General features: G+C 45.9%; 1 protein-coding gene across 1 annotated transcript in view; it reads right to left on the bottom strand.

Moving 5' to 3' along the window:
• The window catches only part of ANKAR (ankyrin and armadillo repeat containing), a 46,097-nt gene extending 37,726 nt beyond the window's left edge, over positions 1-8,371 (bottom strand). The window contains exons 1-4 of the mRNA XM_036320825.1: positions 7,753-8,371; positions 4,584-5,021; positions 2,458-2,621; positions 1,624-1,727 (exon numbers count right to left, since the gene is read on the bottom strand). Coding sequence (XP_036176718.1) covers positions 1,624-1,727; positions 2,458-2,621; positions 4,584-5,021; positions 7,753-8,353 — 1,307 coding nt within the window. The 5' untranslated portion in view covers positions 8,354-8,371. The remainder of the gene's footprint in view (positions 1-1,623; positions 1,728-2,457; positions 2,622-4,583; positions 5,022-7,752) is intronic.
• Positions 8,372-14,867: the final 6,496 nt, after the last annotated feature.

Below are 14,867 nucleotides of genomic sequence, written 5' to 3'. Positions count from 1 at the left end.
TGGTTATCAATGGCTGTTAATCAAGTCTTTCTATAACAAGTGTCTTCTCCATATTGGGCCTTCTGATGGACTCTGTGCTACTCGGGCCAGTGGCCAGGGACATTGCTAAGTCACTGGAAGCTAGAACTCTGGCTTGAAGAGGTTCTGGGTTTACCTTTGAACCTCTCTTACCTTCCTTTTACCAATGTATATATGAACTCTTTGAATGTAATTATGCCTCCATGTACTTTCTCAAGAGTCTGCCTTGAGCCCGGCTGGTGTGGCTCAATGGTTGAGCATCTACCTATGAACCAGGGGGCCAAGGTAAGACATGCCTGGATTGCGGGCTTGATCCCCAGTGTGGGGTGTGCAGGAGGCAGCCGATCCATGACTCTCTCTTATCATTGGTATCTCTCTCTCTCTCTCTCTCTCTCTCTCCCCCTCTCCCTCTCCCTTCCTCTCTGAAACCAGCAAAAATATATTTAAAAAAAGAACCTGCCTCGGGTGAGCCCTGGAACGGTGTGTACTCCCTGCAACAGGGACAGGGAATCCCCACCCTCAGGGCCTGAGTTGCAGGTAGACAAGAGCCCAGGCCGCTCAGTCTGGAGGGGAGTCACAAACCCTGGGGCGCCCCTGCTGCGGGCTCCTTCCCAGGGGGAAGGGAGAGGCAGTCTTCTCCCGTCTGCCACCCCTGTTCCTGCGGGGGGCGCCTCGGGCCCACTCCACCTCCGCCAGTGGGAGCCTCTCCTGCCACCTGGGTTCTGCTTCAGATGCAACCAGTCGGAGCTGTGGATACAGTGGTCCTGACGGCGGCCCCTCCCATGGCTCCTCGCTTGCTGCTTAGCGGCCATCAGTTCCCCTGGGGGTGCTGGGAAGCCCGCTCCATTCGCACATTTTCAGGGAGGTGAGTCGGGGACTGACTACACTCGGGGCATTCCTTGTCCAGGAGCTGGGGGTGGGGGAGGGTCACAGGCCCCAGGGGTCAGTGAACAGAAGATCTTAGGGAAGCCCTCTGCTCTGACCCGGCAGAGGCTGGTTCCCCTGCCTTGACCTGTCCTCTGACCGCTTGTTTGAGTATAGAGGTCTCTGCACAGATGCAGGCATGTCTGAGGACCAGGACCACGTATCTGAGGTTGCCATCCTTCCTGAACACCGTCATCCCTAACAGAGGAAACCAGGACGCGAGGCTGTCAGCTAAAGGCTGTTCCCTCCCACACCTCGCAAGCACAGGGCCAGGGGTGGGGGCGGGCCCTGCCTCTTCTCCAGGGGCCCAGGCTTGTGGAGGGGCCACCCCATCACTAGGGGTTCGCCTCACTCACTGGAATCGAGGGGCGGGGAGCCTGGGTCCCACTCAGAAGGCTCTCCCATCAAGGCCCATACACTCTAGGACGTAAAGAGCTGTGCAGACCAGACGACGTTCACTAAAGCGACCATCTCTAAGGACCGCTACACAGTGCTTCACAGAGCGGGAATACATACAACTTCCAGTACTCTGTTGGGTCCGTGTGTCATGCATGGGGGTTGTTCTTGTTCTAAGGCCTCCAGCATCGGGTTGTAAGCTAAGCCTTGGAATCGGACACGTGTCTGTTTTCTGCTCACTTTCAACAGCGGTGGCTGCTGGGAGGAACAACTGAGCGTCCTCACCTCTTTCCGTTCAATTCCATGACCGGGATGGAGTAATACTCTTTGTATCCGGAATCTTCTGCAAATGTGCTAGCGGCACATTCCTGTATTTTTTCCAAATTGTCCTAAAATATGAGTTATGTTAGTAAAAAATAAAAAAAAATCTTTCAACAAATCTCAACGATTGTGATATCTTTTAGATGAAATTTTATACATGCAAATGACAATTTAAAAAAAACACAATATCCCCTCAGACCCTAATAATAACTGTATGTACCAGATCCCTACTCTGGGAATGAGAAAAAAATGTAAAAGAAAAGACACAGGAAAGGTTGAAGAGCAATGACAATAGAAATGTGTAAAATTTAGACTACATTCCAAAGGAAGAATTATTATTCCCAAACTCTAGCGCAGCGGTCGCCACCCGGCAGTCCCTGGGCCACTGGTGGTCCGGGAGGTCCGGAAGGTTGGCGACCGCTGCTCCGGAGGCCCTCCGCTCCAACAAGCACCTCTGAGCAAAACGGGAGGCCGTGCAGTGCGTGGCCAGGGACTCCCACTCACTGTTTGGCCAAGTGTCCTGGGCTGATGCTGCCCGTGAGAGGCCCGACCACCTGTGAGGATGAGAGCTGTACTCAGCTACTTCCCACTTTCTCTCTGACACCTGACGTGGTACCTTAGGCGCAGTTGGCGCCTAATTCATACACGTCACACACTGTCTGGGAAAATGAGTGAGAGGGAAACATCATCATTTCGAGGGCTGCCGAGGGCCCCCTCCAACAGAGGCTGTCTGAGCGGAGACTAGGACGAGAGAGCCTTGAAACGATAAACCATCTCATGAACAATAATCGTTCACACCTGAAAAACTTCCAACGCAGTCTCGATCATAGGCGTGGTGATATCGAATTCAATCCCTCCGTGAACATGGAAATACTGATGCTTTGTGTACTGGAAGCTCTGGCACTTAAAATCTGGTCCGTAAATAAACGGAGGCAGTTCTCTCTCGGTCTTGACCTTGTCATCTCCAAAAAAGGAAAACAAACTTTGATTTAAAAAGTGAAAAGGGCAAGTAAACAACCATCTTTTGGAAATCTAGGTTCTCCAAACAAAGTGAAAAAACCCACACGAAGTGAAAAACTTGGCCATGAAATTCTATGCCATTATTTATGCTCTTGGTGTATATTTTAAACATTAAAATGTATTTATGTCATACATTTTGGGGCATTTTCTGTAGTTTCATTGTACAGACATTCTAAAAGGATAGTCAGAACATTATTCTACTTACTGATTTTTATGTGTGAGCTCAATACTAATATCATACCTCCAATCATCAGAAAAGATTTGAAACTTTGTGCCTTAGAGAATCTTTGGTTAAATGAACAAAATCTTACCAGAACTCAAAATAAGTGGGTATCTCTTACATGACAAAAATAACCAGCCCACTTCTCTGGAAAGTAATAAAACCACACATAAAACATTTATTTTAAAAAATAATTTTCTAAAATCTCAGCAAGGATTAGGTTTGTTCAATACTTTGACCTGTTAGCAGAATATGGTTTCATCCATGGAAAGTACATAATGTCATTTGGGGAATGTCAAAGGGACACACAGAAAACCACAAAGATGAGCACAGCAACCTGATCTCACCACCTGGAACGAACTGTGAACATGAACTGTGCGCGCATTGCTGTTACTCATCTAAGTGCTAAGACATTGCAGCTAGAGCTACGTCCCCTGTGAGTGCGGCCTCTCGGCTCCTCACCCTCACCGTCCCTCACCCCGGCCCCCGACAAGCACTGCCAGGAACCCGTCTTCACACAGTTCACAGATACGATCCTCTTCACCACTGGAATGCTTATGACACACCTTTTCACTCAGTGATTTGCAAGTTTCTACTGAAACGTTGCCATCTACATAGAAAGCTCACAGGCTCGGGCACCAAGGAAAATACCTAAATTGTGTTTTCACTTGGGTGGGAGGAACAGCTTGCACCTCATTCCTGGCAGACTCCATGGAAGCATGCGCCTATTTCAGCTCTCTCGTCTCTTCCATTGGTCTTTGTGCTAATTACAGAGCCATATAGTAACGTTTCAAAATATGTTTTCTGACCCAGAACCAGGAGGTCACAGTTCGATTCCCGGTCAGGGCACATGCCCGGGTTGCAGGCTCTATCCTCAATGTAGGGCGTGCGGGAGGCAGCCGACTGATGATTCTCATCACTGATGTTTCTCTCTCTCTCCCTCTCCCTTTCCCTTCCTGTCTGAAATTAATAAAAATCTACATTTTTAAAAAATAAAATGTTTTCATCTCTTTTTCTGCAATGTCAGACCATCCATGATCCTTCAATACTCCATATTAATTTCAGAATCAATTTCTAAACTTTCGTGAGAAACATGACAGATTTTTTTGGTTTTTAATCCTCATCTGAGGACATTTTTCCATTGATTTTTAGAGAGAGTGGAAGGAAGAGGGAGAGACAGAGAGAAATATCGATGTGAGAGAGACGCATCAATTGATCGCTTCTCACACGCGCCGGCCAGGACCTGGAGCCTGCAACCAAGGTACATGCCCGTGCTCGGAATGGAACCCGGGACCCTTCAGTCTGCGGATGGCGCTCTATCCCCTGCGCCAAACCAGCCAGGGCATGACAGGGTTTGAGTGGAAGTGCACTGGCTTTCTAGAGTGATCTGGGTGAGCCATGATGTGTCCTCAGTGAGGTCCCATCATAAACATGGCACATTTCCCAGTTTCTCAGAACTTGCTTCAAGTCTCCCAATAGCTCTTGTAACTGGTGTGAATATATGCCAAGCACTGTGTACAAAGACCAAGTCTACTTCATTACCTGGGAGGCATTATATCTTTTTTTCTTTCTAACAGGCCACAGCCAGGTGACATGCCTGGACTCACACACTAAAACACAATTCAGTGTACATAGGAAGTGGTCATGTGTCTGTCAGTAACATGTGACTTGGGGTGCTGCTCACCGGAGAAGGGCGGCAGCAGGCTGCTCAGATAGGGGACTTTCATCTTCTTCTTCAAACTCAGGAGAAACGGGGTCAGGAAACATATTAACTTCAGGTATCCGATCCCTCTTCTGATTTCTTTTTTCTTCTCAAAGTGTTTCTGAATCACCTTCTGTTGAAGGTACAGCCTCTGCTGTAGCCGCTGGTAGGTACAGATGTCGAGACAGTCCTGGGTGCATTTGATCGCATTGGTGAGCCAGTAGGCTGTGTCGAACACAAACACGTTCTCATACTGCTGAATCTGCGTGGTGCTGAAGGTCAACTTCAGCAGAATATTCTCGGCGTATTTCATGAATACCGCGGTCTCTTCAGGGGAGTTGGGGTTGTATGTTGGGTCTTCATTCATGTCCTCGTCATAGATTCCGTCAAAGTCTGGGTCCTTTGTAATGTCAATCAAACCTTCACAGGGAAAGAGAAACAGTTTATAGAGTGACAGGTCGAACACAAGGCTTCATGATCAAAGTCCTAACAAGACAGGGGAGGGATCATGAAATGCCAATAAAAACTGTTACAGTGAAAAGCAGGCAGACAATGGGTAACTAAGCAGGGTAAAGAAAGATGGACAGCCCTGACCGGTTTGGCTCAGTGGATAGAGCGTCGGCCTGCGGACTGAAAGGTCCTGGGTTTGATTCCGGTCAGGGGCATGTACCTTGGTTGTGGGCACATCTCCAGTAGGAGGTGTGCAGGAGGCAGCTGATGGATGTTTCTAACTCTCTATCCCTCTCCCTTCCTCTCTGTAAAAAAATCAATAAAATATATTAAAAAGAAAAAGAAAGATGGACAGGTGTAGAATTAAAAATAATAGATTTAATAAAACAATAGATTTCCATTCTCTTTATTTATTTGTTTATTTTTATTTATTTTTTAAAAATATATTTTATTGATTTTTTTACAGAGAGGGAGGGAGAGAGATAGTTAGAAACATCGATCAGCTGCCTCCTGCACATCTCCCACCGAGGATATGCCCGCAACCAAGGTACATGCCCTTGACTGGAATCGAACCCGGGACCCTTCAGTCCGCAGGCCGACGCTCTATCCACTGAGCCAAACTGGTTTTGGCTATTTATTTTTTAAAAATATATATTTTTTATTGATTTCCGAGAGAGGAAGGAAGAGGGGAGAGAGATAGAAACATCAATGATGAGAGAGAATCATTGATCAGTTGCCTCCTGCACACCCCCTACTGGGGATCGAGCCTACAACCCAAGCATATGTCCTGACTGGGAATCGAACCTCCTGGTTCACAGATGACCTCCTGGTTCATAGGTCAATGCTCAACCACTGAGCCATGCTGGCCAGGCGATTTTCATTCTCTCTAAAGGAAAAGAAACACAATACCATGGAAACAATAGTGTAAATCCCGTCGTTAAATCAGGGAAAATATGGAAGAACAGGAAAATGTGACCTCCCTTTACCCAGGAGTCCGCTTCTTCCTTAGGCTAACAGTGCAATTTGCTTTTCAAATCTATATTACATGTTTCTTGGTTTTGCTGATAACAGAAGAGAAACATATACAATCCTTAAGGAACTTGCCTGCTAACCATGATAAATAGAATGAGAATCAAAACTTGATTTTACTCTGTTATATATGACAAATCTCCTATGTTACATTTTCTCCCGATTTATCATGAAATTAAGGACTTTCTTGTCAGTTATAATATCGTTTTAAGTTGCATTTATGAAGGGATTAAGAAGTACAAATTGGTAGTTACAAAACAGTCACAGGGATAGAAAGCACAACACAGGGAATTCTACATATATAAAAGCCTAAGCAACCGTTACCACCGAACGACTGGAACAACCGGTCCACCAGTCGCTATGATGCACACTGACCACCAGGGGGCAGACGCTCAACGCAGGAGCTGCCCCTTGGTGGTCAGTGGGCTCCCACAGTCAACCTCCCGCGGCCCCTCCCCCCAGACAGCCAACCTCCCATGGCCCCTCTCCCTGGCCAGCCGGGCCCCAATTGCCCTGATCAGAACCTCCTGCGGTCCCTCCCCCACGCCGGCCGGCCGGCCCTGATTAGCCCCGATCAGGACTGGGCGAGATGCCCTCATAGGCCCGATCACCAGCCAGACCAAGGAACCCCACCCATGCACGAATTCGTGCACCGGGCCTCTAGCATAGACAATAATATTGTAGTAACTGTGTAAGGTGCCAGGTGGGCACTGGAAATATCAGGGGGACCACGTTGTAAAGTACATGATTGTCTAACCAGTGTGCTGTACATCTGCAACTAATACAAAATAATATAGAATGCAAACTGTAATTAAAAAATAAAATAAAGACGGAATATTGCCATTGATAATGTTACCCTTAATCTAGGCTTGAAAAAGCAGCTTAGAACCACAATGTATATTTGGTTAATGAAAGCCACTGGACACAGTCCCACACATTCCCCCTTCCCCTCCCCATTCCACTTGGCCTGTTGCAAAGAAACCAGGAAAAAAAATTTTTAAAGATTCAATAAAAACACTGAACATGCTAAAGGGGATGCTCCAGGGTTCAGTGGCATCTGTCGTTTATACACAGGCATTTAGAGAATTATGGCCATTGGAAGAGAGGAATTTAAAAATTTGGTAAGTCAAGAATAAATACCCATGAAACCAAATGCTATTAAAACACCACAGCTTCGATTGCTCATGCACATTATTTATGCTTAACTTCAATTCAAGAGAAACATCAATGATGACAGGGAATCATTGATTGGCTGCCTCCTGCACGCCCCCTACTGGGGAGCCAGCCCGCAACCTGGGCATGTACCCTTGACTGGAATCGAACCCGGGACCCTTGAGTCCACAGACCAATGCTCTATCCACTGAGCCAAACCAGCTAGGGCAGTGATGGCGAACCTATGACACGCGTGTCAGAGGTGACACATGAACTCATTTTTTTGGTTGATTTTTCTTTGTTAAATGGCATTTAAATATGTAAAATAAATATCAAAAATATACATCTTTGTTTTACTATGGTTGCAAATATCAAAAAATTTCTATATGTGACACGGCACCAGAGTTAAGTTAGGGTTTTTCAAAATGCTGACACACCCAGCTCAAAAGGTTCTCCTTCACTGACTAGGGTCTTAACTTCAATTCTTACGTCATTTATAAAATGCGTTAAATTCTCTTACCTGCTGAACTAAACTCTGCAAAGATATCTTTATTTGTCTGCGCCTTGCCCTCCGGGTCGATGTCCAGGATGGTTCGCCACAGTTCGGAGAACCGGGTCCGCTTTTCCTTGGGCATGTAGATCCCGTGCCACAGCGCTTTCAGCATGTAGTCGATGTTGATCAGAATCTGCCCAATTCTGGTATCAAAATAAGCCGGAGGTAATTGACAAGAGGAGCTCTGGTCATAATTAGCCTCTAAACTGATGCCAGGGATTTGATTTAAGCAGTAAATTCCAATGGCCAACTCCCTGATGATCTGGTGGACCTCTCTGTAGTCTAGGAGGGCGGTGGGGTCCACGGGCATGAGCAGGATGGTCGTGTTGAAGCCCACGTTGTTCAGGTGGCTCATGATCCCGCTCGGGGAGTCCATTTGGAGGTGGACGTCCTCCTTGCCCGACAGCCAGCTCACCAGTGCAATGGTCAGCAACTCCTGCACTTCACTCCGATCATATTTCTCAAAAAAGGCAGAAGCATTTCTCTGGACGGCTAAATTCTGCAGGTAGGTTTCCTCATCCTGAACTTGATCAAACCTCTGTAATCCTTTCTTGGGCAATCTTAACATTTCCAATTAATCCTAGTGTGTCCTTTTGGGAAGTTTTCTGTAATAAATCAAAAGGGGGGGGGGGAAACAAGCAATTAAATAAAGCTGGATAGCTCAAGAAAGACATCTGTTCCTTTTGTCCTTATTGGGTTAACTGTTTAGAAGCAGGGTAAGAAGAAGCTAGGACAATCCCTTGGCCAGTGGAATAAAGGAAACGGTGAAAAATTATTAAACAAGGCCAAACAATCTCAGCAATTTACAGCCAGCTAATGAGTCATAAGGTCTTACCTCCCCTAACTGAGGACACTGAGAGTCAGTGGTTTACACATTCCAGACTGCCCTGGGGCAGACGGGCCTCGGTCCCGGTCCCTCTTGGCTGAGGGTCTTTGAAAAGAAAACTAACCAGAAAATCACCCTGACCCCTCTATACGCTCACTCTGAGGATTCAACATAGTGAGGGACACACCTGGAAAGCTAATAGGTATTCTGCTAAGACCCTCCCCTGAGCATCCCCTAGGGTTCCCACCTGCTAAAGAAAGAAAAAGCCTCATGCTCATGCCCAGGCCTCTCTCCCTTAGACGTGTATCTCTGTGCCCTCAAAATCACTTGGACTTGTGAACTCTTTCCTACATGAACCAAGAACCTACACACTCCCTGCTGGCATGAAGCAGGCCCACTCTGGCCCCAGGCCCACCTGGTAACAGTTTCATGGCTAACCATTACATTTTCAATCTTTTTAAAAACATTTTTAAAAGTTAAAGTAGAGTGCCGGCTCAGCTGCGGAGACCGTGCCATCTTGAGTGGCTGTTTTTTGGAAACGTATACTGTACACCCAAAGATCCAGCATCCAGAGATCAGCTGCTAACCTGGAGACACCGGATCTGGGACAGCGCAACTACGTGGAGTCCTGCTTCTCAAGGAAAGATCCAAGCAACAGCAGCCTCCTGATCACCACACCCCGTCTGAGGACCAGCAGCTATGTGTGAAGCCTCCCCCCACCAGCCAGAAGAGCCACCACAGCTGTGAACAGCACCCAGGAGCTGCTGCCAACTGAGGAGCAGCTGCTACCACAACCGCCTGAGGAGCAACCATAGCTCGAGGAGACACTGCCACCCAGGGAGCAGCCACTAAACGACTCAACATCTAGATATGTCAGTGAGATCAAACATGGGTAGACAAAGAAACCCCCAAAGGAAAGAAAAGGAGGACTCGCCAGAAAAGCAGCTAAGTGATAGAGAGGCATGGAACATGACAGAAAAAGAATTCAGAATAAGGGTCCTAGAGTGCATAAATCGGATGGAGGAAAAAATCAACAACTTATGCAAGAAGCAAGAAGAAACAGATGAAAAAAATCAATACCTTATGTAAGAATCAAAAAGAAATGGATGAAAAAATCAATAACTTAGGTAAGAACCAAGAAGAAATGAAGAGCAATATAGCTGCAATAAAAAACACCATTGAAAGTTTCAACAGTAGACTAGGAGAAATGGAGGATCGAATTAGTGAATTAGAAGACAAGGAAGCAAAACACACCCAAACTGAACTGCAATTGGAGAAAAAAATTAAAAGACAGGAGGAGAGCCTAAGGGAGCTTTGGGACAACATGAAACGAAACAACATACGAATAATAGGAGGGCCAGAACAACAGAAAGAGGAACAAGGATTAGAAAACCTATTCGAAGAAATAATATCTGAATATTTCCCTGAGGTGGGGAAGAAAAAAGTCACACAAGCACAAAGAGTCCCAAACAAGGTAAATCCGAAAAGACCCACACCAAGACACATCATAATTACCATGGCAAATGTTCAGGACAAAGAGAGAATCTTACAGGCTGCAAGAGAGAGACGGAAAGTTACATACAAGGGATCTCCCATTAGATTATCAAATGATTTCTCAACAGAAACACATCAGGCCAGAAAAGAATGGACGGAAATTTACAAAGTGATGCAAAGCAAAGGACTCAATCCAAGAATACTTTATCCAGCAAGGCTATCATTCAAAATCGAAGGGGAAATAAGAAGCTTCACAGACAAAAAAAGGCTAAGGGATTTTATCACCACCAAGCCAGCAATGCAAGAAATGCTAAAGGGACTGGTGGAAAAAGAAGAAATAAAAAGCTCAGAAAGAAAATAGCCACACAAAAAAAGAAATGGCTACAAATAAGTACCTTTCAATAATAACTTTAAACGTAAACGGACTAAATGCTCCAACCAAAAGACATTGAGTGGCTGAATGGATAAAAAAACATGACCCATACATTTGCTGTCTACAAGAGACCCACCTCAGAAGAAGGGACTCACACAGACTGAAAGTGAAGGGATGGAAAAATATCTTTCAGGCAAATGGAAATGAAAAGAAAGCTGGGGTAGCAATACTTATATCAGACAAAATAGACCTCAAAGTGAAGGCCATAACAAGAGATAAGGAAGGCCACTTCATGATACTAAAGGGATCAATACAACAAGAAGATATAACCCTGATAAACATATATGCACCTAATGCAGGAACACCCAAATACATAAAAAACTCCTGGAAGATATCAAGGGAGAGATTGACAACAATACAATCATAGTAGAGGACTTTAATACACCACTGACATCATTGGATAAATCCTCTAGACAAACAATCAGCAAAGAAACAGCAATCCTAAATGATTCACTAGATCAGATGGACTTAATTGACATCTTCAGTACACTTCACCCCAAAGCCACAGAATATACATTCCACTCTGATGCTCATGGGACATATTCAAAAATAGACCACATATTGGGTCACAAACAAAGTCTCCCCAAATTCAAGAAGATTGAAATCATACCAAGCATCTTCTCAGACCACAATGGCATAATATTAGAAATAAACTACAATAAAAACAACCCAAAATACTCAAACACTTGGAAGCTGAATAGCATGTTATTAAATATTGATTGGGTTACCAATGAAATCAAAGAAGAAATTAAAAACATCCTGGAAACTAATGACAATGAAAACACAACAATCCAAAACCTTTGGGACACAATGAAAGCAGTCCTGAGAGGGAAGTTTATAGCTCTACAGGCCTATCTCAACAAACAAGAAAAAATGGTAGTAAATCATTTAACTCTACATCTCAAAGAATTAGAAAGAGAGCAACAAGAAAACCCCAGAGTGAGCAGAAGGAAGGAGATAATAAAGATTAGAGCAGAAATAAATGACATAGAGACCAAAAACTCAATACAGAAAATCAATGAAACCAAGAGCTGGTTCTTTGAAAGGATAAACAAGATTGACAAACCTCTAGCCAGGCTCACCAAGAAGCAAAGAGAGAGGACCCAAATAAAAGTTAAAGTATAGCCGAAACCGGTTTGGCTCAGTGGATAGAGCGTCAGCCTGCGGACTGAAAGGTCCCAGGTTCGATTCCGGTCAAGGGCATGTACCTGGGTTGCGGGCACATCCCCAGTAGGAGATGTGCAGGAGGCAGCTGATCGATGTTTCTCTCTCATCGATGTTTCTAGCTCTCTATCTCTCTCCCTTCCTCTCTGTAAAAAATCAATAAAAAAAAATATAAAAAACAAAAAAAAAACCAAAAAAAACAAGTTAAAGTATAGTTAACATGCAATAGTATATTAGTTTCAAGCATACAGCATAGCGATTCTACATTGATATACCATAGGATGGGATCACCATGATATGACTAGTAACCTGTCACTATACAAAGTTATTAGGATACTGCTGTCCAGCGTGGATCAGTGGTTGAGTATCGACCTATGAACCAGGAGATCTCAATTTGATTCTGGTCAAGAGCACATGCCCGGATTTTGGGCTCGATCCCCAGTAGGGGGCATGCAGGAGACAGCTGATCAGTGATTCTCTCTCATCATGGATGTTTCTCTCTCCCTCCCTCTCCCTTCTTCTCTGAGATAAAAATATATTTTTAAAAAAACCCACAAAGTTATTATGATACTAATGACTATGCTGCACAATATATCCACGTGACTTGTATTTTATAACTGGAAGTTTATACCTCTTATTCCCCCTTCACCTTTTCCACCTATTCTCCCACCCCCCTCCTCTGATAACCATCCATTTGTTCTCTGTACCTATGAATCTGTTTCTGCTTTATGTATTTGTTTGTTTATATTCTACACATAAGTGAAATCATATTTTCATTTCTCTGTGTGACTTATCTCACTTAGCATAATACCCTTGAGGTCCATCTAGGTTGTCGTAAGTGGCAAGATTACATTCTTGTTTATTGCTAAATAATATTCCATATATATCACAAGTTCTTTATCCATCCATTTGTTGTTGGACACAGGTTGTTTGCATTTCTTGTCTATAGTAAATAATGCTGCAGTGAATATGGGGTGAGTATATATCTTTTTTAATATATTTTTTTATTGATTTCAGAGAGGAAGGGAGAGGGAGAGAGAGAAACATCAATGATGAGAGAGAATCATTGACCGGCTGCCTTCTGCACGACCCCTACTGGGGATCGAGCGCAGAACCCAGGCATGTTCCCCCAACCAGAATCGAACCCAGAACCCTTCAGTCCACAGGCCGATGCCCTATGCACTAAGCCAAACTAGCTAGCGAAGTATATCTTTTTAAGTTAGTGTTTTCATTATCTTCAGATAAATGCCCAGAAGAGGAATTGCTGGGTCCTATGGTAGATCTATTATAGTTTTCAATTTGAATCTAATCACAGCATAAGGAAGTTGAAAATTGAATTAAAACAATTGAAATTGTAAAACCTTTAACATTAATCATGTTCTGCTTTTCTAAAGTCAAAAGAGACTAATACGTCAAAAAGAAATGTGTCTATATATGAGAAGCTAATGTTGCATACCTATTTTTTTTTTTTTTTTGGAGAGGTTTTTGGGCATATATTTATTTAATTTATTTTTTTAAGTAAGAAAATAAAAACCTGCTTAAAAGAAAAGGAAAGACAAGAAGTGCTTGCTTAACTTCACATTTCTGTGCAACTACCTACCTCTCTGTTCCTGGGATAATGATCATGACAACCATCATTTATTGAACACCTACTATTCGCTTAACTCTGCACCGTTATTTTATGTCATTTACTCGCCCCTCCTTTGCACAGTGGTTCTCCCAGCGCTGCAATCAGCTGGGACCTGGTAAGAGATTGCAGGGCCTACGCTGCAGTTTCCAAGTCAGTGGGGGGTGGGGTAGGGGGTTGAGGGGGCAGAGAATGTGCTTTTCTGAGAAGTTAGGGGGTGCTGCTGCTGGCAGGACACTGGGGGAACCCCACTCTGAGAACCAGGCTCAGGCTCCCCGCTACGCAGGCGCAGCAACAGGGACAGGGAGGTTCCCGAAGCGCCTGGGGCTCCCACCTTCACAGTCAGGACCGCCCAGGCCTGTCCTTGAGCAAGTCCAGGACCCGCGTGGGCAGGGCCCGGGGAGGCCAGGAGGAAGGGCAGCCGACTCTGAATGACGGTTGTCTGGTCCACGCAGGCCCCGGGGACCCCTGGGCAGAGCCCTGCCGTCAGGAGCCCCCTCACTCCAGGGCCTGGGGAGGCCTGCGTGCCCCATGTGGCCGCCCTGCCCTGGGAGCCCTCTGCCTGGCTCTCCGCGGGGCAGAGCTCTTGGCCTCCAGGACCTCCACCTGTACCCCCCACCCTGCACCCCCCCGCATCCCCCTATGCTCTGCACCTGCCCCACCCTCACCCCCTCTTTAAACTCAGCCCTCCTCACCTCCAGTTACTAGGCCTCTATTATCTTTTACTTTCACGATTCATCTCTACAGAGAAAACCAGCCAACCAGCCAGCCAACCAACCAGCCAGCCAACCAACCAACCAGCCAGCCAACCAACCAGCCAGCCAACCAACCAACCAGCAAACCAACGAGCCAACCAACCAACCAGCCAACCAACCAACCAGCCAACCAACCAACCAACCAACCAACCAGCCAACCAGCCAACCAACCAACCAACCAGCCAACCAACCAAGCAACCAACCAGCCAACCAGCCAACCAACCAACCAACCAACCAACCAGCCAACCAATCAGTCAGCCAGCCAACCAACCCGCCAGAAACCAGAGGAGGCCACGCCCAGGCTCTCAGAGGGCCCCAGATGAGCTCACATCACCATTCTCTCCCTCCTCGGGATGGAACTCCTATTGTGAGCCAGGCGCTGGCTGGGACCTGGAGACCCGGAACACAGACACAAAGCCGCAGGGCGCTGTCAGGGACGGTGCCCATGCCGGTTTCACCTGTGACAGATGAGAGATGAGTGGGCACAGGAGGGGGAGCCGGCCGGAACTGGGGCTGGGAGAGGCGGCCGTGAGGAACACCTTTCAGCTGAGCCTAGGGGTGAAAGGGCTGTTCAGGCAAAGGCCCGGGGAAGGACAGGGGTGGGGAGCAGGTGCTGAATCACTGGCGTGGGAAGAAAATGGAAATTATTGAGAAACTGAACAGAACCTCGCACAGAGAACGAGAGAGAACTGGGCACAAAGCGAGGCCACAGCGGCAGGTGAGGGCCAGATCATGCGGGCTGCCGGGTTAAGGATTTTGAACTTTATTCCAAACGTGTAGGCT

Source organism: Myotis myotis, unplaced genomic scaffold, assembly GCF_014108235.1.
Source record: "Myotis myotis isolate mMyoMyo1 unplaced genomic scaffold, mMyoMyo1.p scaffold_m19_p_8, whole genome shotgun sequence".
Classification (NCBI taxonomy): Eukaryota; Metazoa; Chordata; class Mammalia; order Chiroptera; family Vespertilionidae; genus Myotis; species Myotis myotis.
This window is presented reverse-complemented; position numbering and strand designations above follow the sequence as displayed.